Consider the following 26574-nt stretch of genomic DNA (forward strand, 5'->3'; position numbering starts at 1 on the left):
TGTGATTCTGTTTGAATTTGACAACAGAACACAATGATACAAGGGAGACAGATACTTTGCATACAGTATGCAGCATATGTAGCACTGTGTCTTTGAACAGCCACATATGATACTATGATGAGCTCATCCTGTCCTTGACATGTGGCTCAGTCCTGAAACATGCAGGCCGTGACAGGAAATGGTCCCAGATCATTAAAAAAGTAAGAGGATGACAACCAAATGCTGGCAAAAAGGTTTAGATGTGGGACCTCACATTTAGAGACCTCCACATCTCTGCGGGGTTAAACTAGTCAACTGACACAGTATAGCAGTGTGTGTGTGTGTGTGTGTGTGTGTGTGTGTGTGTGTTGGGAGTGTAAGGCTGTATTTGTCTTTTAGTTGACCCTCAGAGGAGCATATGGCAGCCAACACAAAGCCTTAACCCAACTCCTATCAATACTGATACTGCCTCACTCCTCCTCTCAAAGGTGAACAACAGGACACTCAGACATGCATGCATGAGCACACACACACACACACACACACACACACACACACACACACACACACACACACACACACACACACACACACACACACACACACACACACGGCTCCAGACCCCCACCCCCATTCATTTACAGCCCCCTCTTCTTGCTTCCCATCCTTTCATTTTCAGATCAGGTCCCTTCACCCAGAGCAGGCAGCAGCTGGAGGACAGACTCTTAGAGGGAGGCAGCATGACAGCAGGACTGAGGGGCCTAGTGCTGAGCCACACATTAACTTCTAGTTAGCCCACACAAACACACACACACACACACACACACACACACACACACACACACACACACACACACACACACATACACACACACATACATATATATAGGAAGAACAGATAAAGAGAGCATTACCCTCACCAAAACACCTATTATGTGATTTATGTAAGCCTGTGCTCTTTTTGGATGCAACTTGATGGCGAAACAAGAGCTTTACAGTAATTACAAAGAAAAACCAGTCAGGACAGAGGGAGGGTCACACATACTGCAACTTGAATTATCCCTGGTGATGATGACAGAGCTGCACAACCCATTTTTTGTGTTTTGCAGCCGCTGGGAATGGATGCAGTTAACTGTAACAACAGCACCAAAGAGCATTTACTTACTCCGTGTGTGGGCATCGTACAGTATGTGTGTAGGTTTTTAGTTGAGTGCAATATGTTCTACTTTTCTTTGCAGAATAGAGTTTTTCGGCTGAAATCTGTATACATTTACATGAACACAGTAGGTAAGAACACCATAAAAATATATTTTCAAAAACTGTAGATCATTTCTACTACAAATAGCCAATGCTGGCTGCATTATGGAGACCAATTGAGGGGTCTACATTGGTGCTTTAAATAAAAACAATGTGTGTGTGTGTGTGTGTGTGTGTGTGTGTGTGTGTGTGTGTGTGTGTGTATCTGTGGCTGTAGTGCATACCTTGACCTTGATTGTGTTATCACAGATTGTTTCCTGGGAGCCTGGATGGAAGAACATAGTTTCCAAGACACATTGGACCTGAACTAAGCTCTGCCTGCCCCCACATGTCCCTGAAACAGGCCACAGGCAAAAAATGTCTTTTGATATCTTCAGGACGATTTGTGTGTGGTTGAGAATACTGTTGTTTGTCTTGGGGAAGTAGCTTTGAGTAGCACAGATTGAAACTATAAACTCACACACCTTTCCAAAGGTAAAAGCCCCAAGATGAGTCACCGCGAGCTCTGCAGTTCAACCATATTCAGATTAGTGCTGGAAACCAAATCAAAGACTAAACAATATCTCAGGTTTCCCTCTGTGAGCTCATGTGATTTCAGATGACTAATCAGTACATTAGCGTGTGGTATGCAAAGGTGAAAAAGTGACAGTCTTCAGTAGCGTTTGTGATTCATTTTGAATGATTCTGTACATTTCTCCATGTTTATTAAGAGAGGTGAGTTTTCTTCTTTGCTGGTCTGCACAAATCACATTTCCATTCAAACTGTTTTAATTTTTGATGTGAATGGTCGATTATCATGGGCCCTACGTCCCCAGCTTCCTGAGACATTTTTGATTAGCCACCGAAAAAGTCTGTAGAATACTAATAGTTTTTCATAAAAAGATGGGAATATCTGCTTATATGCTACAGCCCTGAATGCAGCATACTGTGGTTTCAAAAAGTGTAATGTTATAATGTACAGCTGAAATCGATTATTTTCATTATCACTTTATCTTACTTTCTTCGATATATCATTTGGTCTATAAAATGTCAGCAAGGACAGAAACGTTTGCACACCCAACTCTATCAAATACTCTTTTAAAAATGTTTTGATTAGCTTCTGTGTTCAGTAGGGTAGTAAAATACATATTTCAGCTGTGCCTTCTTCAGTATGCAACCTCAGAGAATGGAATCAAAAGAACATCGCTGAAACATTTTTTTTTTGAGTGTGTAAATCCTTTCACATTGTATTTCCGTGTTTCACATCATTTCACATTGTTGTTATATTGTATCCCTATATTTTAACTTGCACACTTTTATGTTGCATTATCATTGTGTCTTTTTTTATTTTTTACTTGTGAGATTTCTTTTTCGTACATTATATATATATATATATATATATATATATTTATATTTATATTTATTGAGCATTGTTGGAGGGAGCCTGAGACCCGTGTTTCGGTAATTGCTGTATTTGATAATTAATGATGATGATTGAAACTTGAAACTTTCTGTATTTGCTGGACTTTGACTTTAGTTACATGCGTCTCTTTCTTTCTTTCTTTCTTTCTTTCTTTCTTTCTTTCTTTCTTTCTTTCTGTATTTGGTTAAATGCACGTTTTATGAAATGATTCTGTCTGAGTTACAATCCAAAACGCAAAGCTATTGAATTTAAAGTGTAATCACTTAAAGAGCAAATAATCACAATTTAGAAGTCAGCAAAGATTCAGCATTCAAAATTCATGTGGCTTGATAAGTGATTTGAATGTTTACTTGATTCATTTTCTGTCAATTGACAAATTGTTCCGGCTCTCATTCTGAGGTAGTAATTATTGTCTATGTGTAATGCTATGGTTAGGAGCTGCAGTGGAGTGTTATTCATGAGGAATGTGTGTGGTATGGTCCAGTCATGCCTAGGTGAGTGTAATCAAGACGCGCTCTTTGTTATGGCTGTCAGGTGTGTGACAAGTGGTGGTCAGGGTGGGGAAAGGCATTTCCCCTGGCAGTTGCTCAGTTTCCTGGAAACATATTCATTTTTGATTTCCAAGGTAACAGAAGGTGCACTTTTTTTTTTTTTTGTTGTTGTTGCTGACACACAGGTAGTGGGTGAGTCAGATCCACTTAGGATCCATCCTGGCAAAGGTGCAAACTGAAACCCACCATGGCTCACTCTGGATTGTTGTGGCTTGTTTTTGTCGCTGGATGACAGTCACCACAAAATGCCCTCTGCAAATCATATAATCTATCTAAAAGAACTCACTTGTATGACATGTAGGTATAAATATGATTATTTATCAGACACATGCCACCACAAACTGTTGCTCAGTGCTCCCTGTGGAGGAACACTGTGAGATTACTTGAGCAATACTTGATATGTGATCCACATTTGTAATAGAGATCAAACAACACTGCACCAAAATTGGCCGCACTTTCTTGCATATACTGTAAGTTTACTGGCGCGTTCGCGCGCACACACACACACACACACACACACACACACACACACACACACACACACACACACACACACACACACACACACACACACACACAAGCGTTCAGAGTGTGCACACAAAAGGGTGGAGTCGGCACAGTGGGACTTTTTTCTCCCCCGAGGGGATCAGATCTTGACTTGATGCGCCGGGAAGGAATTGAAAGTGAGATTTCCAGTGAGTTACGCCGCATCAAACCACACCGGGGTGTGTTTTTAGCCTTATCTGGTCTCAAGTCATATCCGATTCTAATTGTGATCCGATTTTTATGTGATATGATCTAGGAGGAAAACTAAACCAGTTTATGTGCAGTCATGGAGCGCAACGCACTGGACCTGCCGCGCGTCCAGCCCTCGCCACGGACAGCGCGTAAAAGCGAGTGGCTCCGGAGCGCCCTGGCCTATCACCACTGCCCCGAATCCGGCGTGGATAACGAAATCGTGGTCCTGGCCACTGGAATAGACCAATACCTTCAGGAGGTCTTTCACCACCTGGCCTACCCCAACCGGAACGATACGGTGTCGGCGGAGGACTTCACCGCGCTGTGCGCCGTACTGGGACTCACCGCAGCGGAGAAAGGAAAGGGGAGGATGAAAGGAGGAACCGGAGATGGACAAAAAGATGAGGAAGATGAAGATTGTATGGATGTTTTCTCTGTGCTGCCCTGCCAGCTGTCTTTTAAAGACTTCCACTCGCGGCTCTGTGGGTATTTCCGTGTGCGCAGTGCGCGTGGAGGCGCTGCGGAGTGTGCCTGGCGCCTCCCGGTTACCGAGGACACAGAGCTGGTCGAGCGACAGATCCGGCTCCGGTGGCCGCGTGTCAGACGGAAAAAATGTGTGAGTTTTGATCTGGCGAGGGATCAGAATGGACCCGTTAACAGATTGATTAAAGGTCGAACCGCAGAAGACGTCGAGTCAGGTACAGTACCAGGATGTCCATGTTACACGTATCGTTGTATATTATTTACAAACTCCAATTGCTGCACGATTCAAGCACGACTCTGTTGTTACCTTCTAACTGACTGTAGCCATACACATCATTCGGATGCCTAATCTGCTCATTATGTACTGAATAGAGAGACAGAGCAGTAATAATAGGCTTGAGACGATGTGTGGTAGGAGAGGAAGTAGACAATTAAGCACCAATTACTGAACTTATTTTATCTTAAAATGTAACCTGTCCCACTTTAACACAAGTGGGATTTCATACCTGATTTATTCTTCACCTTTTCCATCTCCTGCACCACCTGTTCTCTCATTCTGTTAATCCCTCTACAGTCAATGCTGCAGGCAGTGCTCAGACCCTTTACGTGATCAAAAGTACCAATGCAACAATGTTAAAAAAATGTTAAATGTTAAAAATACAACCCCCCCCCCCCAGAACCGCCACTGAATGTATTCAAATCCTTTAAATAAAAAAAAATAGCAATACCACAATAAAACAAAAAACTCCATTAGCAAAATTCCTGGGTATTTGTTCACATCACCTAGAGGCTAGTCTCGCATTGCCAGACCTTCATCCACAGCACTGCAGAGGAGGGTCTGGCTAGTCCACACAGCATTATGGGATTGGAGAAAAACATGCTTTATTGTTTATTGGCATTTCTTTGAACCAATCACATTCGTCTTTGGCAGCGCTAAGCACCGGACGGAGCCACGGTGCCTCTGCTAAATAGTCTCGGGAAGGAACTTGTTTTGGTGGAACATGTGTACGTTCAAAAGTAGTTTTAGTCGTGCAACAGAAAACTCAGATTGGACAGATAGTCTAGCTAGCTGTCTGGATTTACCCTGCAGAGATCTGAGGAGCAGTTAAGAATCAGAATCAATTTTATTGGCCAAGTATACTTACATACACAAGGAATTTGACTTCTGTAGGTGTTAACTCTCTATACATTTAACAAATAGACATGTAGTAGTAACATACTTTACAACAGAGACAACAATATACATATAGGCACATATCAACATAATATACAAAAATACAAATATAAAAATAAGACATAATATCAAGACAAGTACACATGGAGTGGAATGTAAAGTGCAAAAAGTAATAGTGAAAAGTAGTGTGCAAGATGCATATTGGAATGATAAGTATGTAATGTGTAGAGAAGAGGGTGAGTGGACAAAGTGGGGATGACCCCACTTATCAGCAGTTCAGGAGAGTGATGGCAGTGGGAAAGAAGCTGTTCTTGTGTCTGGCTGTTTTTGTGTACAGGGATCTGTAGCGCCTGCCAGAGGGGAGGAGGTTAAAGAGAGTGCGTGCAGGATGTGTGGTGTGGGGTCTTTGGTGATGTTCTCTGCCCGCTTCCTGTTAACCATAGTCCTCATAAATTCACTGGCGTTTGAAATGCCAACACAAAGAAAGCGGAACATCCGGCCGAATGAGGGACATCTGATGGAATATCTGGCGGCACCGGAACAATCCCGGAAATGAAACGTCGTCGATATAGACTACTTACACAAATAAAAATAGAGTCTAGGCTTAAAAATACAAAATTCCCCTTTAAATACTGTTCTGTGTCCCTGTAATTGGATCAATATTTAACTCTCTTGTTGTTGTTGTTCTTCTTCTTCTCCAGATGAGGTAGCAGCTCTGAGGGAGCTGGTGGAGGACCTTCGCTCGGCGCTGCAAGGCAGCGACGCCCGCTGCCTGGCCCTGGAGGTGGCACTCCGACAGGAGAGGAGCCGCACCCTCCCTTCTCCATCCAGCTTCAATTCCATGGTTTCAACTCCGAAAACTTCCATCACCCTCATTCAGGGAAAACTGGTACCAACACACAGAATCAAAGGACAGTGCGTCGGTGACGCGGCGAGGAGGATGGCGAGGAGACAGGACATCAGGGACCCCCTTGTGAGAGAGCTGAAGCTGATTCGCTCCTCGCGTGATGGGCAGCTGGAGGAGGCCATGAAATTCAATGAACGTCTGGAGGAGGAGCTGCGATGGGCGTACCAGGAGGTGCGCAAGCTTCACGGGGCGGAGTCTGCACTGAGGAAGAAGAACGCTCAGATCAGGTTGGACTTTTGTAAAGTTAACTGGGTTGATGTTTGAACGGAAGAATGGATAGATATTAGAGGAATGGTTTGATGATCTGGGATGATCTCCATCAGGAGGCGGGCGGAGGAGGCCAGGGAGGCTCTGAGCTTGGGACTTCAGAGGGTTCGGATGATCCAGGAGCAGGCTCAGTCTGTGCCACAGCTTCAGTCCAGGATCACCCAACTGGAGACTGAACTACACCAGTACAGGTACAAACACTGTGTGTGCACGCGGGCATGTTTGTGCATCTTTTTTCACATAATTTGCCTCTGTGCTCTACTGATTTGATATTGAAATTCAATGCACTAAAGCCAGTGGAAAAAGGAACGCTTTCATTAGACAGGTCCAAGCCAGTGAATAAAATACATACCATGTTCAATAACCCCCACTGAAATGAGGGAGGCTCTGTCCACAGTATTAGCTGATTGGCAATATATTTGAGGTATGTTCTCTACCTTTGCAACCCTCAAGATCCCGCTGTACCTGCATCCCTGACCACGCCTATCAACAACTTTACCCAATCGGAGCAGAAGACGCCTGTAGCAAGCCACGTGAGTGACTGGAAAAGTGATGGATCGCTGAGCATTTAGGGATCAGGAGTGTGTTCTAACTGAACTCTAGATTTCCATCCAGTGGTGAACAACAAACTTTGCACCCATTGGGTATGCTTGTCAGTGATTGTTGATATATTTAAGGCTTTGCAATTGACCTTTTTCATAGAAAACATTTTGGCTCGTCATAGGAGGACAAGCATGCGTGAAACAAATTTTGTTAACGATGTTGTTCCTTCAAGTGTCCCAGTAAGTCATGTCAGTGAGCCAGCATGTGTAACCCTGAACAGACACACCAAATGGAATGCAATCGTTTTTAATCAGTTACAACACATGTCTGTTGTGGAAAAAGGTCAATAGGGCACACAGAAAATTATTCATTAACCAATGCTTTGCAAAAAAATAATCCACTCAGGTGCACGTGTGAAGTCTTAACCACTGAAATGTCATTGAGCAAGTAAAGTAACTTCTTCTACTGCTTGCAGAGGCTGAGTGTCTGCAGAGAGCGGTGGAAGGAAAAGCTGCTTCTGATGAAGAGGAGGAGGACAGAGGGATGAGGGAGGAAGGACAGTGCTGCCTGTCGGATGTGAAGAAGCACCGACTGCACGGCTGTGGCAAAGGGTCAGCTAACATCTAACTCACCGCCAACGTGGACACGTGTTTCCATTCCCAGTGTCAGATGTCACTTTTTCTTCTTCCTCCAGATGTCAGAACAATGAGGTCCACCAACTTATCTCTCAGAGTCACCTGCATGATAAAAACCACATCAGCACTTTTAAGGGCAGCAGGGGGCGCTGCAGCTGGAAGGGACAAACCCAAGAGCAGCCAGAGGGAAGCAGAGGCTTTGAAAAAGAAAAGGTGGGAGAGAGAAACTAGGCCTGGCAAACGTGATTCCTTTTAAAGATTCGAGTTATTCTGATTCACTCACTAAACTGTTCCGGGTTGTGCGAATAACTTGACATTGAGCTTGCAAAGTTTCGGACTGTCTGCTCGACCTAATTGCATTTTAACATACTACATTTATACACCAAACCTACAGTAGGCCTAGCTAGGCTACGTGCAGAACATTGTATGTTATTTCAGAAGTGAAAGAATGGCTTTTGTTGTTGATTTGCTTTACTCTGAGCTCGAGGAGAGACTTTACAGATCCACTCATGACAACGTAGCCGGCTGACTCGCGGGACATCGACAACTCATGAGTTGTCTGCGAGGCGAGCCGAGGTGAGCTTGCAATGTTTCCGGCTCTGAGTCTGCGGGTCGGGAAGTTTTGTCTCGGACTGTCTCTCTGCTCACTCACTCGCTTGAATTGACTCGTGGAGTTGTTGTTGCCTACGAAATTGTAAGTTATAAAGCTTTTGGCAGCCTTGGCAGTCCGAGTTAATGATACTAGAGACTCGCGAGTTAATTTAAAGAGTTGGGTTAAAGATCCGAGTGAGTCACGACTCAAACAGGTTTAAGAGAAACTTGGTTAAGAGGCGTAGTGGAATGGCTTAAAGTGCAGACTAAGTTGCAAACAGTTTTAAAACTCTGGAGCCTTAATGTCAGATTAGGTAGGGAGAAAAATCCTTCCACAACAGAGAATTAACTGTGGACAAGTCTGGGTAGGGTAAAGACAAACGTAAGGAAAACCAAATAAAGTTCATACTATACTTCACTTCCATATGAACATTGAATTACCAGAGGATGAACTAAGCAGTGCTTCTTAGATTAGATATTGCCACTAATATAGGTGCTTTATTTACCTGGATAACTTTAAGTTGACTGTTGCCCGGTGAAGAGGTCAAAGCATTATGCTGCCATCCCAACAAGGAGACGCTGGAGGTTGGGTGAGAGGAAACGTGAATACAATAAAAAAGAGTGTTCATGATAGGCTAAGGGCTAATAGTGCGTTCCATTTGTACTCTGAAGTCGGATTTTCCGAGGTCAAAGTCAGAAACACGCCCCCTGACCTCGAGCTCGAAACTCAGACAACCACCGAGCTCAAAATCCAACATGGCTGCCCCGTGCATCAACAGTTGTGAAAGCTGTAGTAACATACAGTTATTAGCACTTCTGTCTTATTCGTGTCTCACTAAATCAGTTGTACACACAGTCCTGTCCTACTTCTATCTGTTGACATGTTGCTATAGTGTTTGTATGCACAAAAAATACAGCATAATGCGTTGTTAACTACTGGTATTGCTAACAATGGCATTCAACTCGGGTGTGACGTCATTCCCAGCTCCAGTAAATGGAACGCACTATAACCCCAACAGACCAGCTCTCCCAACTGTTTTTACAGCAAATGTCCGCTCCCTGGACAATAAACTGGACTATTTCTTGTTTACACAATTAAGTTCCTATATGCACAATAAAGTCTCTTATCTAATAGTTTAGCCTTGAATTAGCTGCAGCCCTGAGCATTTGGCTACGGTAAACAGAACTTTCACAGAAGGGACATGCATGTGCATTTGCATTTGCAGAGCAGCCAATAGGAATGCTCTCTCTCTCTCTCTCTCTCTCTCTCTCTCTCTCTCTCTCTCTCTCTCTCCTCTCTCTGAAATGACTTGTGATTGGCCAAAGTCTTCCGTCATGGCTAGATTAACTAAAGCCTGAAAACAGAGCCAAGAGGAGGTACAGAAGTCTAGTTTTCTCTCGGACCATGCTTGGATTACTTGAATTACTTGAATGTGCTAAAGGGGTTATCGTGAATGTTTTGCCCAACGATGCCAAAAATGAAGTGCCTACCCCAGCTTTAAGTGATATATTTGTGTCAAACTCCTTATTTCTGAATAAAACCTTAATAGTTGGGGCAAACATATCCAGCTTTCTCCCAGTGGTTAATATTGACTCCTCTGACTACTAATACTGTGGACATAGTTTAGGAGCTTGTTTTCATTCATTTGTTCCCTCTGCTGTTTAGGAGGAAGAGGAGGATAAGACAAGGTTGGAGGAGAAAGAGAAGACACGTCTGTCCTTGCTGGAGGAGAAACTCACAGATGCCCTCACACTGCTGATGCAGCTACGCACCAAGGTTCACACAATACACACCATTCACCTTAGGCACACACACATGCACGCACGCACGCACACACTGCTGGATTTATGTTTTTCAAAAAGTAGAGTAAAATGCCTCTCACTCTATCTGTAGAACGTGTCCCGCAGAGCCCTGGGGAAGATTGTGATGGATACTCTGGATGTGTGCAGTAGGAGTGGAGATGGTAGGTGTGTTCTACATCTCCCACTTGTCCACATATTCATATTTTAGTGTTGTTCAATGCTGAAATTATCCTTGGTACTTTGCAATTTTCCCATCCAGGTCCTTCTCAGGTCTTGCAGGTAGCTGACGCCCTCTGTGTCCGGCTGTCCTCAAGGGATCTCCTTGGAAACGGAGGGGAGGATGAAGCAGGAGAGAGCAGAGAGAAACCCCTGGTTCCATCTGCAGGGTGTCAAACCAGCAGCATCAACCCTCTGCTCATCTCATGTTGAATAAGTTTCTTCTGTGGTACTTATATTTTTCCTCTCTTCTATCTTTGGCTTGTTTTGCACCATGTAAGTTTCCCAGTTGTGTACCCCAGGTTTTCACACTGGTGCAATGTATTTAAAGATACACGTTTTTTTAGTCTCTTCGTGTTCTATTTTGTATCTATTTAATTTCAGTGATTAAATATTTGTATCCAACCCCTTTGTTCCCAGTGTAAGAGTTGATGCAGAGAGCTCCGGCATGATGAAACATCACCGTGTGTTCAGCCTCGTTGTTGGAGGTCCAAGTTTTACTATTAGACCAAACAGTACATCACGTTAGTGAAGCCACTTACTGATCTGGAAACACTCATATTGCAATTCATAAACTCACGTAAGTGGGTCAGCTTTAAGGTTTTACATGAAAGATCAACAGTGAGTGTGTGATTTAATGTCTAAAGTGCACTGCAGCGCATTTAAAGATCATTTTTGGGGCATTTTAGGCCTTTATTTGTATAGGACAGCTGAAGACATGAAGGGGGAGAGAGAGGGGGAACAACATGCAGCAAAGGGCCACAGGTCGGAGTCGAACCCGCAGCCGCTGCGTCGAGGCGTGCTCTACCAGGTACCCGCGCTGCAGCACTTTAACACATTGTCAACCTTATGATAAGGGATCAAAACACATGAAGCTGCAAGGAACTCTAAGTTCTAGATTTAATTTCTTTTAAGTATGCCCCAAACCTTTGAGCTATTGTAATGGTTCAGGGTGATAAGTGGAAAGATTTTGAAATGCTTTAATCTCTGATTAGAATTTTGTGCACAGCTTCTGTAATTCATTTAATTTAACAAAAAATAAATAAATAAATTTCATAGGCAGAGGTGGAATGTCACTAAATATATTTTAAGGACAAATTTGAGGTATTTGTATATTGTTACTTGAGTGAAATACTCAATGCGACTTTATTCTTCTACTCCACTACAATTCAGAGGGAAATATTTTTCATGCAAGTACACATGAAAAAAAAAACTTCACAGATACAGCATATCACAGAAATTATATTAGAAGTAATACAATATTTAAGTAATAAAAGGAAAGGACATGTTGCACAAACACTAGAAGAAACAATCATTAAGTGCAGTACCTAACCCTTAAATACACAAGTCAACTCCACCTGTGGCATAATGTCCAATGTATCTATCAAAGTCCACATGAATTCATTTCAAGTTATAGAGTGATAAAGTGGTGCTCACAGCTTATTTCGGCTGCAAAAATAGATGACTAAATCAGCTTTTTGCAGGTTTTAAGTTTATGTGAAAAACCCCAAAAACAATCCAGATAGCAATGAGACTTCAGTTTATCTCTGCAGGGAAATAAGTGACACAATTTGTAATCAGTGGCAGAGCAGCTAAGAGACAGTAAAACAAGCCAATGACCAGAGCAGCCTATCTAAGATCAAAGTCCAAAATTCAGCTTGAGCTTCATCCCTGCATCTGAGCATCTGTACTGAGAAAAGATGAGCAGACTGCAGCGCACTGATCCTGTCAGATCACCGACACATTTAAAATAGGGCTGCACGGTTTGAGGCAAATATGAGATATGCGATAACGTTGTTGAATATCGCGATAACAATATCACCTGCGATAAATAAACAGATATTAAAGTGTGCTCAGTTCTGCTGCTTTCAGTATTCTGCTAAAATACAACAAAATGCTTGGTGAATTTAAAAGAAAAGGAAATCATTCCCAACATTCTTTTATTGAACAAATTGAACATTGAATTGAAAATAAAAGGCAGCACTAAAAAAAAGAATGACAGTTACATTTTAAAGTGTAGATTTCTGCTGAGATTTTCTTTGAACTAACACAGTAATATCAGAGTATCTTTTACGATACGTCGCAGCCTTTTGCGATGTGTGTATTGCGGCAGTTAATATTGTGTTTTCTCTGTGTTGGAATTTTAAACTGGTTGATTTCTGAGGACAGATCTCTGCAGGGTAAATCCAGACATCTAGTTAGACTATCTGTCCAATCTGAGTTTTCTGTTGCACGACTAAAACTACTCAAGATAGCCCACGATGATTATGATTGGTTTAAAGAAATGCCAATAAACCAGAGCATGTTTTTCTCCCATCCAGGAATGCTGTGGGACTAGTCAGACCCTCCTCCACAGCTCGGCAGCGTGTGGAGGAGGGTCTGGCAAAATGAGACTAATATTGCGATGACGATAGAAAAACCATATATTATGCAGCCCTAATTTAAAAGCTGACAAAAACAGACAATAAGACAGAGGAATGGTATGAAATAATATAGTCCTTTATTTCCAGCAATTTACAAAGTCCTGCAGGGAGAGAGCCTTCCTCCACACAGAACACACAGAGGAGGCAACAGTGACCTTTTTTTTTAAATCAGTTTCTCAGAGGCAGCAGAGCTGACCTGGACAGGTGGAGGTTTAGAGTCTGAATCAAAGGCTCCTTCGTGGCGTGGATGGCCTGTGGATCCCTGTGAGTTTGAGGGCTGGAGGGTTTGAAGCACTGAGGTTCACAGCCAGAAAGCAGGTAAAGGGGTTTGCAGGTATTTCATATACAGGACACATCATGTCACACTTGTTGTTTTGGGGTTTTCTGGTGGGTCTGTGGGTTCAAATCTTACTTCTGCTGCTGCTTAACTTGACTCCAGGTGCCCTGTAAAACCAGCCTGCTGAGGTCTTTTCAGCCTTCAAGTCCTCATTTTTTCAGATTCAGTGAACAAAATCTTGTAACTGATTCTCCCAGCCCTCCTCTCCACTGCTCATCATCATCATCATCATCATCATCATCATCATCATCATATAAAGTCATTATTACATTACATCATAATCAACTTACAGTACATCTTTTATTAATCAAAGCTAATTAAAAAGAGACGCTACTCTGTGGCTAACCTAGCTCCTGATTGGTTACTCTGAGTTGAGCTTGGCTCTGATAGGTTAAGGCCATTCTATGTCTTATTAAGAATTCCCTGTATGTGGCAGGGTGTGTGTGCAAATGTGTGAGGTGTGTAAAGAGCGGTACTGTATAAGGCACTGTGCTATTCATTCACCGGCGGCGAGCACCAAGAAGCTCTACTGGCCTTTTTGCAAAGAAAAAAAAAAAACATCAGAGAGAAGAGAAAAATTACAACATGGTGACAAAGAATCAGAGCCAAAATGAAATGACAAAATAAACAACCTTATATATAGAATAAATATATGTACAATTTGCTTTGTGTGCATCTAAAAATAAATAGACAAAGCATTACTTGCCCTCTTATAGAAGTATTCACAACTTTCCATTGACACAGAGGCAGAACGCTGGCACGTGGTCAGTAAGAGCGTGGAGGATACAGACTGTAAACAGATGCAAGGATGCAACTTTTACCATAAGTCAAACGCTGTAGAAAAGAAGACAAAATAAACATCCCTCTGGGTGGACGTGTGGGTTTGAATCCAGAGGACACAGAGATGCAGTGAAGAGCTGTAGAGTTTAGAGAATCCCTGCGCTGCCCTCTGGTGTCCGTTTAGCAGACTGGCAGCACTTTGTGCCAAAGGACCAGCGTGGAGAAGTTGCTTCATCTTTACAGTGTTGTTTGCCTGATGCAATTTATGACACAAAACAAAAATCATGAAGAGTTATAAAGATTAGGGAAAAGAGGAAAAAGGAATAGAAAAAAAATAATCACAATTTTAACATGACTGACACATTTTTGTTGTTGAAGAAAAAAACAGTCAGAGCAAAACAAAAGATTTTTAACAGATAAAATAATCGTGTTTTGCACATTTACATGATGTGCCCTGCACAGGTATTCTGCTGGCCCCTTCCATACAGCACAGAAGTCTGACAAGCGCCGAATATGTCAAGCATCACATGCAGGTTTCTCCTAAGTCACTGGGCTTTGCTCTGGGCCATCGTCTGTTCTCGGTACAGTCTGTCAAATAGGTCACAACTTTCTTTTTCATTCTCCTCCTCACCTGTTAGCCCCTAAAGAAAGAGTCCGCTCGGGACAGCTGGGTCTCAAAGGCTGTTATCAGATAGCTTATGTGTGTGTGTGTGTGTGTGTGTGTGTGTGTGTGTATGTGTGTGTGTGTGTGTTTGTTTTAAGGGGGCGCACTAAGGTTTAAACTGATTTTGCCTTTTGGTTAAACATTGTCCAGTTAGTCATTCGCTTACAAAAGGTCAGGCTCCTCCCTGACCAGAGAGATTATTATTAGTTATTTTATCAATTATATGTGTGACAAGAGAAAAAACAAACACATTTTTCTAGAATTTTACTTGAATTCACTCTACAGAATCTGAAAAAAAAGCTCAGTGAAATCTTCCTCGGTGCCCAGTCACACCACAAATAGCACAGCAATATTAATTTGTGTGTCCTAAAGAATAAGGGAAAATAGCAAGCCGGAAACAAGCAGTCACATTAGCTCTCTGACTCTCTTTCTGTTTCCATTTTTGCCTGGCATTTTGTTCTCAAAATTGTACATAATTTCAGTCAACAAAGAGTTACTATAATGTGCGTTCCATTCACCTCGGAACTCGGAAGGCAATGTTGGGAATGACGTCACACCCGAGTGGAACGCGCTCCGTTTAACAAGTCAGATTTCATTGTTTTCATTAGCTCTAGCCAGGTTAGCCATTGTTAGCAATACCAGTAGTTAACAACGCATTAGGCTGGTTTTTGTGCATCCAAACAGCGTAACAACATGTAGAAGATGGACAGCACTGTGTGTACGACTGATTTAGTGCGACACAATATGACAGAAGGGATAATAACTGTATGTTACTACAGCTTTCTCTGCTGTTGATGCACGGGGCAGCCATGTTGGATTTTGAGCTTGGGGTACTCAGTGGTTGTCCGAGTTCCAAGCTCGGAAATCCGAGTTCAGGGGGCGTGTTTGCAACTTTGACCTCGGAAAATATGACTTCTGAGTACAAATGGAACGCACTAGAAGAGGGATAAATGTTTCTAAACTATCGAGACTTGCTAACTGACAGGAAGCCTGTTATCTTAGTTATCTTTGGTCTATACTCCGACAGAGAGTTAGCTCTCCTCCTGTTCCCTCAACGGCCAGAACTGTCAAGACGTTTTGCTATTGGTCAATTTCACTTGACTGGAACTTAATGCTTATCTCACCCCGTGAGAGAATCCACTGATCGTGTTGATTCCAGTGAAGTTAATGTATTTAAATGGTTGTGTTTGTTATGCTGGTGTGACCGGGCCTCTATCGCTGGTTTGACTGGACCCTAGGACAGCTTTAAAGATGACGGTGATCTTTTGGTGAATCTGAATCTAAAGGCTCCAGAATGAAAACCAACACCAACAATAAAATACCAAAAAGGTTTGCCACAACTTCCTGTAGCCACTGTGACCTAACTGTTAACCATCCTCAAACAACTTCATTGGTCCGTCTTTCATTGGAAAGGTTTAGTGCTCCAAGTTTGACTCCCACAATGCATGTGGGAATTAAAATTGTCAAATTAAAAGATATTAAATATCCTCGCAAAATATCAGCAATCATAACCTTTCATCTGGTATCAGACAGCTGAACCTGAGTGAGCACATCCAGGCTAAGGCAACTTAACACACATTCACAATCTGCACCATGTGTGAACACAATGGCGTTCAGCTGGCTGAGCTTTGCAGGTGGCTTCCAATGCGTTGCAGCATGTTGAGCGTCTTTTCACTTACTATACGCCTGGCTAGGGCAACACAACAACAACTAGCCAGCTCCAGTAGAGAGTTGTCAGATGTTTTCAGGCAGGGGGACTGGTGCTATCCTCACCTGGAACAGCTCGCGGCAAAATAAGCCTCTCTAACCTTTTGGCATCCACAAAAAATCAAATACAAAAACACAGTGAGCTGCAGCCAACAGTGAAGTGTGTGTGTGTTTGTGTGTGTGTGTGTGTGTGGCTGTGTGTGTGTATGTGTGTGTGTGTGTGTGTGTGTGTGTGTGTCTGTGTGTCTGTGTCTGTGTGTATGTGTGTGTGTGTGTGTGTGTGTGTGTGTGTCTGTGTGTGTGTGTGTGTGTCTGTGTGTGTGTCTGTGTGTGTGTGTGTGTCTGTGTGTGTGTGTGTGTGTGTGTGTGTGTGTGTGTGTGTCTGTGTGTGTGTGTGTGTGTGTGTGTGTGTGTGTGTCTGTGTGTGTGTGTGTGTGTGTGTGTGTGTGTGTGTGTGTCTGTGTGTGTGTGTGTGTGTGTGTGTGTGTGTGTGTGTGTCTGTGTGTGTGTGTCTGTGTGTGTGTGTGTGTGTGTGTGTGTGTGTGTGTCAGGTGTACCGACACATTCCTAACTGACACTTGTCTGGCCATTTTCCACATACTATTTTCCACTGTTTCTGTGCGTTTGCTCAAACAAAGAAGAATCTTACTCAGGGCATTTCGTAACGGCAGTTTTTAGTAGTTGGCCAAAAAAAGGAAGCAGTGCAACCCTCTGTGGAGTCCAGAAGACGTTTGTGGAATAAAATACAGGCTATTGTGGGAGTGAGAAACTTTTAAATCGGCATTAATAAGGCAATTCTCAACTGCTAACAAAATCAGAGGTAAATCCCTTCTCGCAGTGGCTGACAAGCGTTTGTTGGATTGTGATCTGACCTCAGATCTGATATTCCTAATTCTCGAGGCCAAGATTTTCTGTTTCTTTTTGACTTGAATTAAGCCATTCACTGAGGGGAGCGATGCCAAAAGGGATTTAGCTTGTTACATTTGTGGTCCAGTCCCCTGCAGTAAAACCCCTTGGTCCTTTTTCCTACCGTCACAAGGCCAGGGTAAAACAGAGAGAATAGCTAGCCCTATGCATTCTACTAAATCACAAATGAGACACATATAATATTCATTCTGTATACATGACATAGCACTTGGTGATTAAGCATTCTAGGCTGGTTTGGATATATGTTTTGCTGTCTTCTGTCGTCTTTGTTTCAAGTGTTAAAACTTGATCTTTAAAAAACGGGAGGGCTAACGTCCCCATTTAAAATAATGAGGACTGGCCCTGCACATATCGATTCACACCAAATGCATTATTTACCAACAATAATAGTCATTGTCAAAAGTATAATAACAATAAACGTAGTAGGACTCAGTTATTTAGTAAAATATAGGAAGAGAAGTGTAGTTTGCGGGGCTGGGTTCATCAGGTGGAGTTTGTTCACTGGTTGAGGTGGAGATACTGAGGTGTGTTTCCAACACTGCTGCTGCTGCCGCGGTGCGTCAGTGTCCTGACATCCTGAAGATGAAACGCTACTGCGCTACAAATGCTAAACCATCAATCCGAGCCCTACAGGAGATTAGCTCTTTTATAGTAGACAATGTCCACTTTCAGATAATGTTCACGCATACGGGTGATGTTTGTCACTGTCGTGCGTGCAAGCAAAGAGCATGTAAAGTTTTTTTTTCTTTTCTTTTATGTGTGTGTGCATGTGTGTATCTCTGCATGCATTCAGTTGCCCGAATTAGAGTCTCTGTCCCCGATGAACCAGCGCATGTGGAAGCAGAGGGCGAGGAAACCGGTCCCCAGCAGGTCACCCAGAGCAGTCAGGTAGGGGATGGAGAAGTTGTCAGGGTCCATGCCTCGACCCCACATCCAGTGGACGAGCCAGTCTGCCAGGTAGAGAAGGATTATCACCTGGAGGAAGACGAAGCACAAGCACACTGTATGTTACAGGAACCATAGAGGAACTAAAGGAAGGCACTATTTGATCAACTGTGCAGACAGGTCACTATTGGGATTACCTGTCGCATTTTCTAAGTCTCTTAAATTAGGCCTGCAACAATTATTACATAATTGTGTAATTGTCAAATTTTTTTTACATAATCGTGGTTTCTTTTTTTAACCTCAATTAACTGCTAACATTCTTGGTCAGACTATATATTTTTATTATTTTATTATATATTATAGTAAAATGTTTTATGATAACAAAGAGGCATAGTTTACTTCATAGGCTGTGTACCTGTGTTATTAAAGTGCTTATATTATGCATTTTGGCTTTTTCCCTTTCCTTTATCGTGTTATATATCTTTTTTGTGCATGTTATAGCTTTACAAAGTGAAAAAGCCCAAAGTCCACCCCAAAGCGACTTACCATCTCCAACAGAAAACACTGTTCACCAACTGTACAACCTCTAAATACAATTATGAACTTAAAAATGGGCATAATATGAGCACTTTAAATGATCTCGGTCACATAACAGTGATATAACCAAAAGATGTATCCTGGAATTCATTCAAAACTATAATTTGTTTAAAAAATGTAATAAATAAATATTTTAAAATTTCACTGAAAGAGACAATTATATTGTTAACCGCAATTATTACTAAGACAATTAATTGAACAGCAACATTTGGAATTGGTACACCTCTACTCCGAATGCAGTTTGGAGGTTAACTAAATGATGGGGAAAGCCAATTTGACATTCCTTGCATGGAATTCACAATTTTGTAATCATAAGAAATCATGAAGATTTAACCAATCCCCACAAGGCCTGCAGCATTTCTGAGATCTTCCTGCAGTCGTTTCACATAAACTCACCAAACTGGAAGAATGTATGCCAGTTTTTAAGCTCCGTAGCTTGTTGGCAGTCCTACTGTACGTGGCATGGTCGGAAACACTGAGGTTTTAACTCAGGAAATAGAAAATGTTACACCAACGCATTCAATGTCCTGGCTAGTACAAGCTAGTGGCTACTAGTGACAGAAATGGCCACAAACCAAGATCCTACAAAACCCAATTTAATCTCACTGCAGCGTTTTACATACTATGATTATCACTCAAGTTCTTTACAGCTGATTTGCACGTTTTAGTATTACCGCAATTTACTGCAAAATAGCATACTTAATACAGAAGTGAATTGCATTCACCAAAGAAAAAATAAATTGTGTTGCTCATAATTATGAGAAAACTATCTCCCAATTACAAGACCAGACACGTCTTTAATGTTTAGGATTGGGGGTATAACATACGTATCTGACATGTAATGTATCTAGTAGAAAGCAAGTCTTAAAGAGGTTATGTGCTTCAAGATCACTTACACAGTACTACGTACACCCTCTCAAATGAAAATATTAGAGAACTTCTTGACAGGAAACAATGGATTAGCCAATCAACTCTGCGACCTACTGTTACCCATAACATCCTCTGCGTAGGTTCATTAAGATGTTTACTCTGCAGGAAGCACAATTCCAGCTTACCTCTACAGCTGTTTGCTACTGCTTCTCTAATAATTAATAATAATAAATGATTTATGATTATTAGGTTTTCAGTTTTATACATGTTATAAAACTCCCAGGAAAAAATTATTTGTGAATACTGCATACATACATTGCACCTAGTTTTGGTTTTCTAGATATTTCACTCTCCTCAGTCGCAGGTAAAGAGTACAGAGTGTGTTTTGTATGGGTGTTGGTGTGTACCTGTAGTAGTGCCGCAACCAGGTAGAACGTAATGAAGACGGGTGTCAGGGTGGTGTGTCCCCCCCTCAGTGAGTTGATGGTGTAGAGGAAGACGAGGTGACCCGGGGCGACCAGGAGGAAGAGCACACGGGCTGAACGAGAGTTCACAGCTGGAAGAGAAAAAAGGACCTCGTTTTAAACCAGTCAAATACTTACTACTAATACTAATACTAATACTAATACTAAAATAAAGAATATGATGATGATGATTCATGGGATGAAACGAAGAGGGAAACAGTGGGACATTTCACCGCCGCCCGTCAATTTACAGGAGCCGAAGAAGGAGGTGCAGGGTGTGGGGCACTTCCTGGGGGTGGGGTTGGGATCCCCCAACGGTAGACCGTTCATGTGCAGATAGGTGGAGATTCGACTGGACTGAACCGCAACCAGGTTACCTCCCACACCTGACACACACACACACACACACACATACACAGAGAGCAAGAGACACACACACACACACACACAGAGAGAGAGAGAGAGACAGACAGACAGACACACACACACACACACAGTCAGTTCTGATTTTCAAAATAAAGGTACACGCTGGTAACTTCATCATAACTTTACAGCCTCAATATATTGGTGTGATGCAGGGCTGCAACTTACGATTCAATTAATTATCCATTAATCGCTTGGTCTATAAAATGTCAGAAAATAGTGAAAAATGTCCATTCCAGTTTCGCAATGTCCGGGGTGAGGTCTTTAAATGTCTTGTTTTGTCCAAAAACCAAAGATATTCACTTTAATGTGATATAAAACAGAAAAGAGCAGGAAACCTCTATATTTAAGAAGCTGAAAACAGCATTATCTACCAACGATTAATCGATTATACGCACATTTACCTGGATTTCAGCACATTTGGCACATCCGATGAAGGTGGCAACATGAACGGCTTTAAATACAGATTTCAATGCTAGAACAGATTTTTCTATATTTGTTCTCCTATCTTTATCACTGTTTTATTGTTTGACCTTTACTTACTAGCACATTGGCTGTTGGTATCTTATCTTATCCACCATGCACTCACTTATCATTTTCTTTCTTTCCACCCACTTTCCCCATTTAGGAATCCTTAAACTTTCATCTTTGAGTTTTTATAACTGCTCACCGTTAATGACTGGAGTGAAGACAGCCATGCCAGCAAAGTTTGGGTTGGTGACAGTCTTGTCGAGGATCAAACCACCAACACTAAAAGACAGACAAGAGTGATTACAGTAAGTGAAATCATAGTTTTCCACTGTCATCATTACATAGAAAATACATGAAGATCCATCCCACACGGACATGCAGGTTGTAGGTTGTGAATATAGACTGTATAAAGTATGGACGTAGTCTCTGCGACGCCACCCATATGTTTCTGCTCAATGTGGGTGGGTCCGGCCGTCGCCATCTTGGCAGTGCCTGACGCCACCTAGTCTCGCTTTGCCAGACCATCCACACGCTGCGGAGCGGAGGAGGGTCTGTCTAGTCCATGCAGCATTCCGGGATGGGAAAAAAAATGTGCTCTGGTTTATTGCCATTTCTTTTAACCAATCACAATCGTCATGGGCGGTGCTAAGCTCCAGACGGAGCCGCTGTCAAATAGTCGTGTGAGAGAAAACTCAGATTGGACAGATAGTCTAGCTAGCTGTCTGGATTTACGCTGCAGAGATCTGAGGAGCAGTTAACCATAGTCCTCATAAATCCACCGGAGGTTAGAACGCCAACACAGAGACAGAGGAAGGGGACGCACATCGACGGAAAGACATGCATCCGGCAGAATTTCCAAAATTGGATAAAGAAGTGTCATGAGGCCTACAGACTATGCTAGCCTCCTGTGATGGCAGCCACCTGTCACTCAAAGCGACACACCCTTAATTATGCAGAACTTTAAAGCAGCCATATTATGCTCATTTTCAGGTTCATAATTGTATTTTAAGGTTGTACCAGAATAGGTTTACATGGTTTAATTTTCAAAAAACACCATATTTGTGTTGTACTGCACCGCTCTCTCTCACTGCTGCAGATCCTCTTTTCAGCTGGTCTCTGTTTTAGCTACAGAGTGAGACCTCTTTTCTTCTTCTTCTTCTGTACTATCTTTGATTGCACTGCACATGCCCAGTAGCTCAGATGTAGATCATGTCAGCTAGCTAGCTCCATAGACAGTAAAAGAAAGGCTGTTTCTACAACTTGGGTCAGTTACAAGGCAGGATTAGCTGGGAGACTTCTAAATGAGGGCGCACATGGAAGTAGTTCTTTTGTAGATTATGGTGAACTTGTGTGTGTTGTAGCAGTGCTTTGCTATTGAGAACGAGGTAGCATGCTTGCGTTAGCATGCTAGCGTTAGCATTAGCGTTAGCATGCTAACGCTACGAGCTAATGGTTGCGGTTAGCCTGCTTGTTTCGGCTTGTGACGTCACAAGCCGTGCTGATTTTGACCAGCTCACCCAGAGACTGAAGGCAGGACACATTCAGAAACTGTATCTCACTCTAAACACCATGGATGGATTTTTTTCAAAGTTTGTATGTGTGTGGAAGCACCAGAGACACAACATAACACCCCAAATCCCAGAAAAAGTGATTTTTTCATAATATGGGCACTTTAAGCCTGAATGTAATTTAAACGAAAAAATTCACCACCCCCACAGTTGTCATGAAGGGAAACTTAGCTGTCGACCAAAACCAGGCTGTAAACATGTTTATTTCTGCTGTAAAGTTGGGGCATTGTAACATGCGGGGCTATGGGGAGTGACTCCCTTTTTGGAGCTAGCCTCAAGTGGCCATTTGATGAACTGCAGTTTTTGGCACTTCATGCTGGCTTCATTTCTCAGCACCGGAGGTTGGTGCTTGCTTGTAAATGGTGATGTGTACATTTTGCTAACTTTCAGTATTTGATCAATGCAAGAGTAAACAACTTGAAAAATTGTGTCAATAGATAAAAATACAGTCTTTAATTTAATAGTTGGTCATAATTTTAATATTAATATTTAGAAAATGGAGACAAAAACATTGTTTTGCATAAATAATGTTAGATATAGCGATAAGCTGTGGAATACGTTGTCATAGCCACAGTATGTGTATTCTGCAATTTGTGATTTGATAAAGGTGAAATAACTTGATCCCCCTGTGCTCTACCTGCTGATCGCCATGGCGATGATGACTGGCTCCCAGCCGGAGTAGAGGAGTTCTCTGGTGGATGGGATCCTCCTGGCAATCAGCACCCATAGGGGGCACAACGCCACAAACACCGCACACACCAGCGGGTTGGCATAGTCATTGTCATCTGGACAGGGGAGAAAGAAGGTGGACTCACACACCAAGCACGTGTTGATGGACAATGCTTTTTATCATATATAGGAATATTTGGTTAAAACAGATTAGTGATGCTGTTTTAACCTCATTGTTCTCAGTGAAGTTTGCTGGAAGTAATTTAGTAATTTAGTGTTTTATGTGGAGTCAGCACTGCGCCGGACACTGTTGCTACACTGCTACACTACACTAACTACTAACTACTAACTACACTAACCCTAACCCTAAGGACAATCACTGGCAATAGTCCCATTTGTGTACAGAAAAGGTATTCTCGTACTACCATTGGTACAATTTAAAAAAACTAATTTGCTTAGTAATAATAGTTGTTACAATTGTAAAAAGAAAATAACAATAACAAAGTAACTACAATACATATATTAAAGCACCAGGTAAGATTATCTTAACAATAACAAAACAAACAGAGTTTGACATTAACTAATAATATAACCGTAGAGATCTGTAGAGGACTATATTACCTGACGTGCCAGATGGTTTTCGTGTGATCTCGTGTGAATCCAGCCGCCGTGCAAGGTAAGTCTACATTAGACTACTATAGACAGACTATATTAGGATTGACAGTAAGTCCCTGGTGTTGTCTATAGGGGACAGTGTTACTTCTAAATTGACACTACAGGAGACTATAACCACCACAAACACAACAGCCAAAATAACCCAAATAAGCTCAATATAGTACCTGACTCGCATTTAAAGTTAGTAACATTGTTAGGTTTGCAGACTCTCAGACGAAGGGAGGAGTAATGGGATTACTCCACACTGGTTGCATTGCTTCTGAGTGTGTCAGTGTTGGTTTGTCTGTCTGCGGTGTGGAAACGATGGAGCAGTGGATAGTTTAGTGAAGCTGGGTTCGTCTGCGGTAAAGATACTATCGCCGAGCTGACAACAGCTATATTTTCAGCCCTAAAACACAGTGAGGTTAGGTGGGTGCGGCCTTCATCCCTATTTACCGCACGCAGCCGGAGTCACATTTCACACATTTCTACACATGCTGCTCCCTTTCATGAAAACATCTTCAAAGGTAATAGAGGCTTTTCTGATTGTATCACGTCGCCCATAAACTATAATATATTTTTTTCTTTTTCCTGCCATGAAGGAACAGACTTATTTGTATCTGACATCTGAATAAAGCTGTAAAAACAGCGTTTGCACTAATTTGCTTTAAATTTATGAAATAATATTTACGTTCCCATCTCCTCCATACATTTCTTGCCCACACTGTTAAAAATAGCAAACGAGTGAAAACAACAAAAAATGTCCTCCCTTTATGTGAAAACAGCTGAATGATCTGTGAAGGCCAAAGACATTGATACACTTTGATGCTTGACACATGTGTGAGCACTAATAAGCACCATTAACTGAGCATTATATATATACTAAATGAATCACATTTACTTTGTGAGCTGTGTGTGTGTGTGTGTGTGTGTGTTTTTATTACCTAGTTCCTTGTACAGTCCAGTTGAAATGCCTGCCAGCAGGGACAGGGTGATCAGGTCTCCCAGACTAGCAGCAATGGGCGTGGCCACATTGTCAGGGTTGATGCCGACTTTCCTGGACGCAATGATCACACCGATCATGATGAGTCCTGTGGGATTTTGGGTCAGAGATGTCACAACATGGAAGACATCTGAGGGCACTGTCACACACATAATCTGTAAAATGTACCATGTGATGTTCAGTGTAACCATCTATCATCAGGGTTGTGGGGTCTTATTGACCGTGAACTTCAAACAAGTGTGAGGAGTAAAAACACAGAGTAGAAAATGTTGTCTTTAAGGGTGTAGCCAGAGTTTTTTTTTGTTTTTCCGGGAGAATGGATTGGGAATCTGTTGTTTTCCACCAGGAAAAGTTGAAGCTGGCAAAAACAAATCCTGAAGGTTGGGTTAAAAACATAAAGTGAGAAGATCTGAAGCAATAAAGAGCTGCTGGCCAGAGAGGCTAAAGGATTTACAATATTTTAGGACTAGAACAGTTATAAATGATTTTTTGTTCCCACAGATCAGAAATGGGAAATGTTCTGTTTCTTACAGAAACAGGAAAGTATTCACTGCAGTTTACCACAAACAGGGTCCTCTCATGTCAAGGGCAGATAAGAAAAAGCCTTTGCTCATAGAAGGGCAATAGGGAGAAAAAGCAGTAGAAGAGAAGTTTTTGAGTTAATAAAAGCCATTAAAAACACAATGAATGGAAAATTATGCAGGATAATTTTTTTTAAGCTTTGTATCCTGGATACGGGCACAACATCATGTTGTGGCCCTCCTCCCCACGGGGTTTGGGAAAAGTTTGATTTTCCAGCTCGCTCCGTTAGTGGTGAAGGAGTTGGCTAAGGCTAACACTAGCGATGCTAATGCTAAATATAAGCCGATAGTTGTTGTCGGACTCCCCTCTAGTTGCACATGCGCATGACATACGTCACGACCAAACGTTAGCGATTGGTTATTTATAATTCATAATTTATACTGTTGATCCCCAGTGGGGAAATTACAATTTACACTCTGTTTGTTTGAAATCACTACACACAGGCCTAAAATACACACACATGCTCAGGACCTATTCATGCACAAATGGAGAAATGTCAGAGTGAGTGGGCTGCCAGTGCTGGACCAGAGCCCTGAGCAGTTGGGGGGGTACGGTGCCTTGCTCAAGAGCACCTGGCAGTGCCCAGGAGGTGAACTGGCATCTCTCCAGCTACCAATCCACACTCTGTACTTTGGTCCGTACTGGGAGTTGAACCAGCGCCCCTCCAGTTCCCAACCCAAGTCCCTACGGACTGAGCTACTGCCAAGGCTAACGCTAGCGCTTAACGCTGCTAAGCCAACGTCACGACCAAACATTAGCGATTGGTTATGGCAGATCCAGAGTGGCTCTGGGCAGATCCAATAGTTTTAAACTTCAGCAGAGTACCCGCCTTCAAGGAAGTTAACACTGTCAATGGAGAGAGGCCAGACTCTCTGGACCAATGAAATGGACCAGAGTCTGGTAGGACCAGGCTAATGGACCAGAGTCTGGTAGGACCATGCTAATGTACCAGAGTCTGGTAGGACCAGGCTAGTGTACCAGAGTCTGGTAGGCCCAGGCTAATG

At 42.3% G+C, this 26574-nt stretch overlaps 2 protein-coding genes across 7 annotated transcripts in view; one reads left to right on the top strand and one right to left on the bottom strand.

Annotated features, from left to right (window-relative positions):
- The first annotated feature begins 3743 nt into the window (after positions 1-3743).
- On the top strand, positions 3744-10951 carry si:ch211-112f3.4 (EF-hand and coiled-coil domain-containing protein 1). Of its 4 annotated transcripts, none has more exons than XM_036002332.1 (9): positions 3746-4625; positions 6286-6718; positions 6815-6949; positions 7212-7291; positions 7777-7912; positions 7996-8149; positions 10194-10304; positions 10422-10495; positions 10590-10951. In XM_036002332.1, exons 1-9 carry the CDS (start codon positions 4022-4024, stop codon positions 10615-10617), a joined length of 1755 nt encoding a protein of 584 aa, XP_035858225.1. In that variant the 5' UTR covers positions 3746-4021; the 3' UTR covers positions 10618-10951. The 4 variants fall into 4 exon arrangements, with proteins under 4 accessions (XP_035858226.1, XP_035858227.1, XP_035858225.1 ...); XM_031307528.2 differs by having other exon boundaries at positions 3747-4625; positions 10422-10491; XM_036002333.1 differs by lacking the exon at positions 10422-10495 and having other exon boundaries at positions 3744-4625.
- A 6162-nt stretch (positions 10952-17113) lies between these two features.
- The window catches only part of slc41a1 (solute carrier family 41 member 1), a 33104-nt gene continuing 23643 nt past the window's right edge, over positions 17114-26574 (bottom strand). For all 3 annotated transcript variants that reach the window (XM_031307527.2, XM_036002324.1, XM_031307525.2), the window contains 6 exons: positions 24930-25076; positions 23300-23447; positions 21294-21373; positions 20452-20586; positions 20144-20292; positions 17114-18359 (listed from right to left, as the gene is read on the bottom strand). In XM_031307527.2, coding sequence (XP_031163387.1) covers positions 18174-18359; positions 20144-20292; positions 20452-20586; positions 21294-21373; positions 23300-23447; positions 24930-25076 — 845 coding nt within the window. In that variant the 3' untranslated portion in view covers positions 17114-18173. The remainder of the gene's footprint in view (positions 18360-20143; positions 20293-20451; positions 20587-21293; positions 21374-23299; positions 23448-24929; positions 25077-26574) is intronic.

The sequence above is a fragment of the Sander lucioperca genome, chromosome 6 (assembly GCF_008315115.2).
Source record: "Sander lucioperca isolate FBNREF2018 chromosome 6, SLUC_FBN_1.2, whole genome shotgun sequence".
Taxonomy (NCBI): domain Eukaryota; kingdom Metazoa; phylum Chordata; class Actinopteri; order Perciformes; family Percidae; genus Sander; species Sander lucioperca.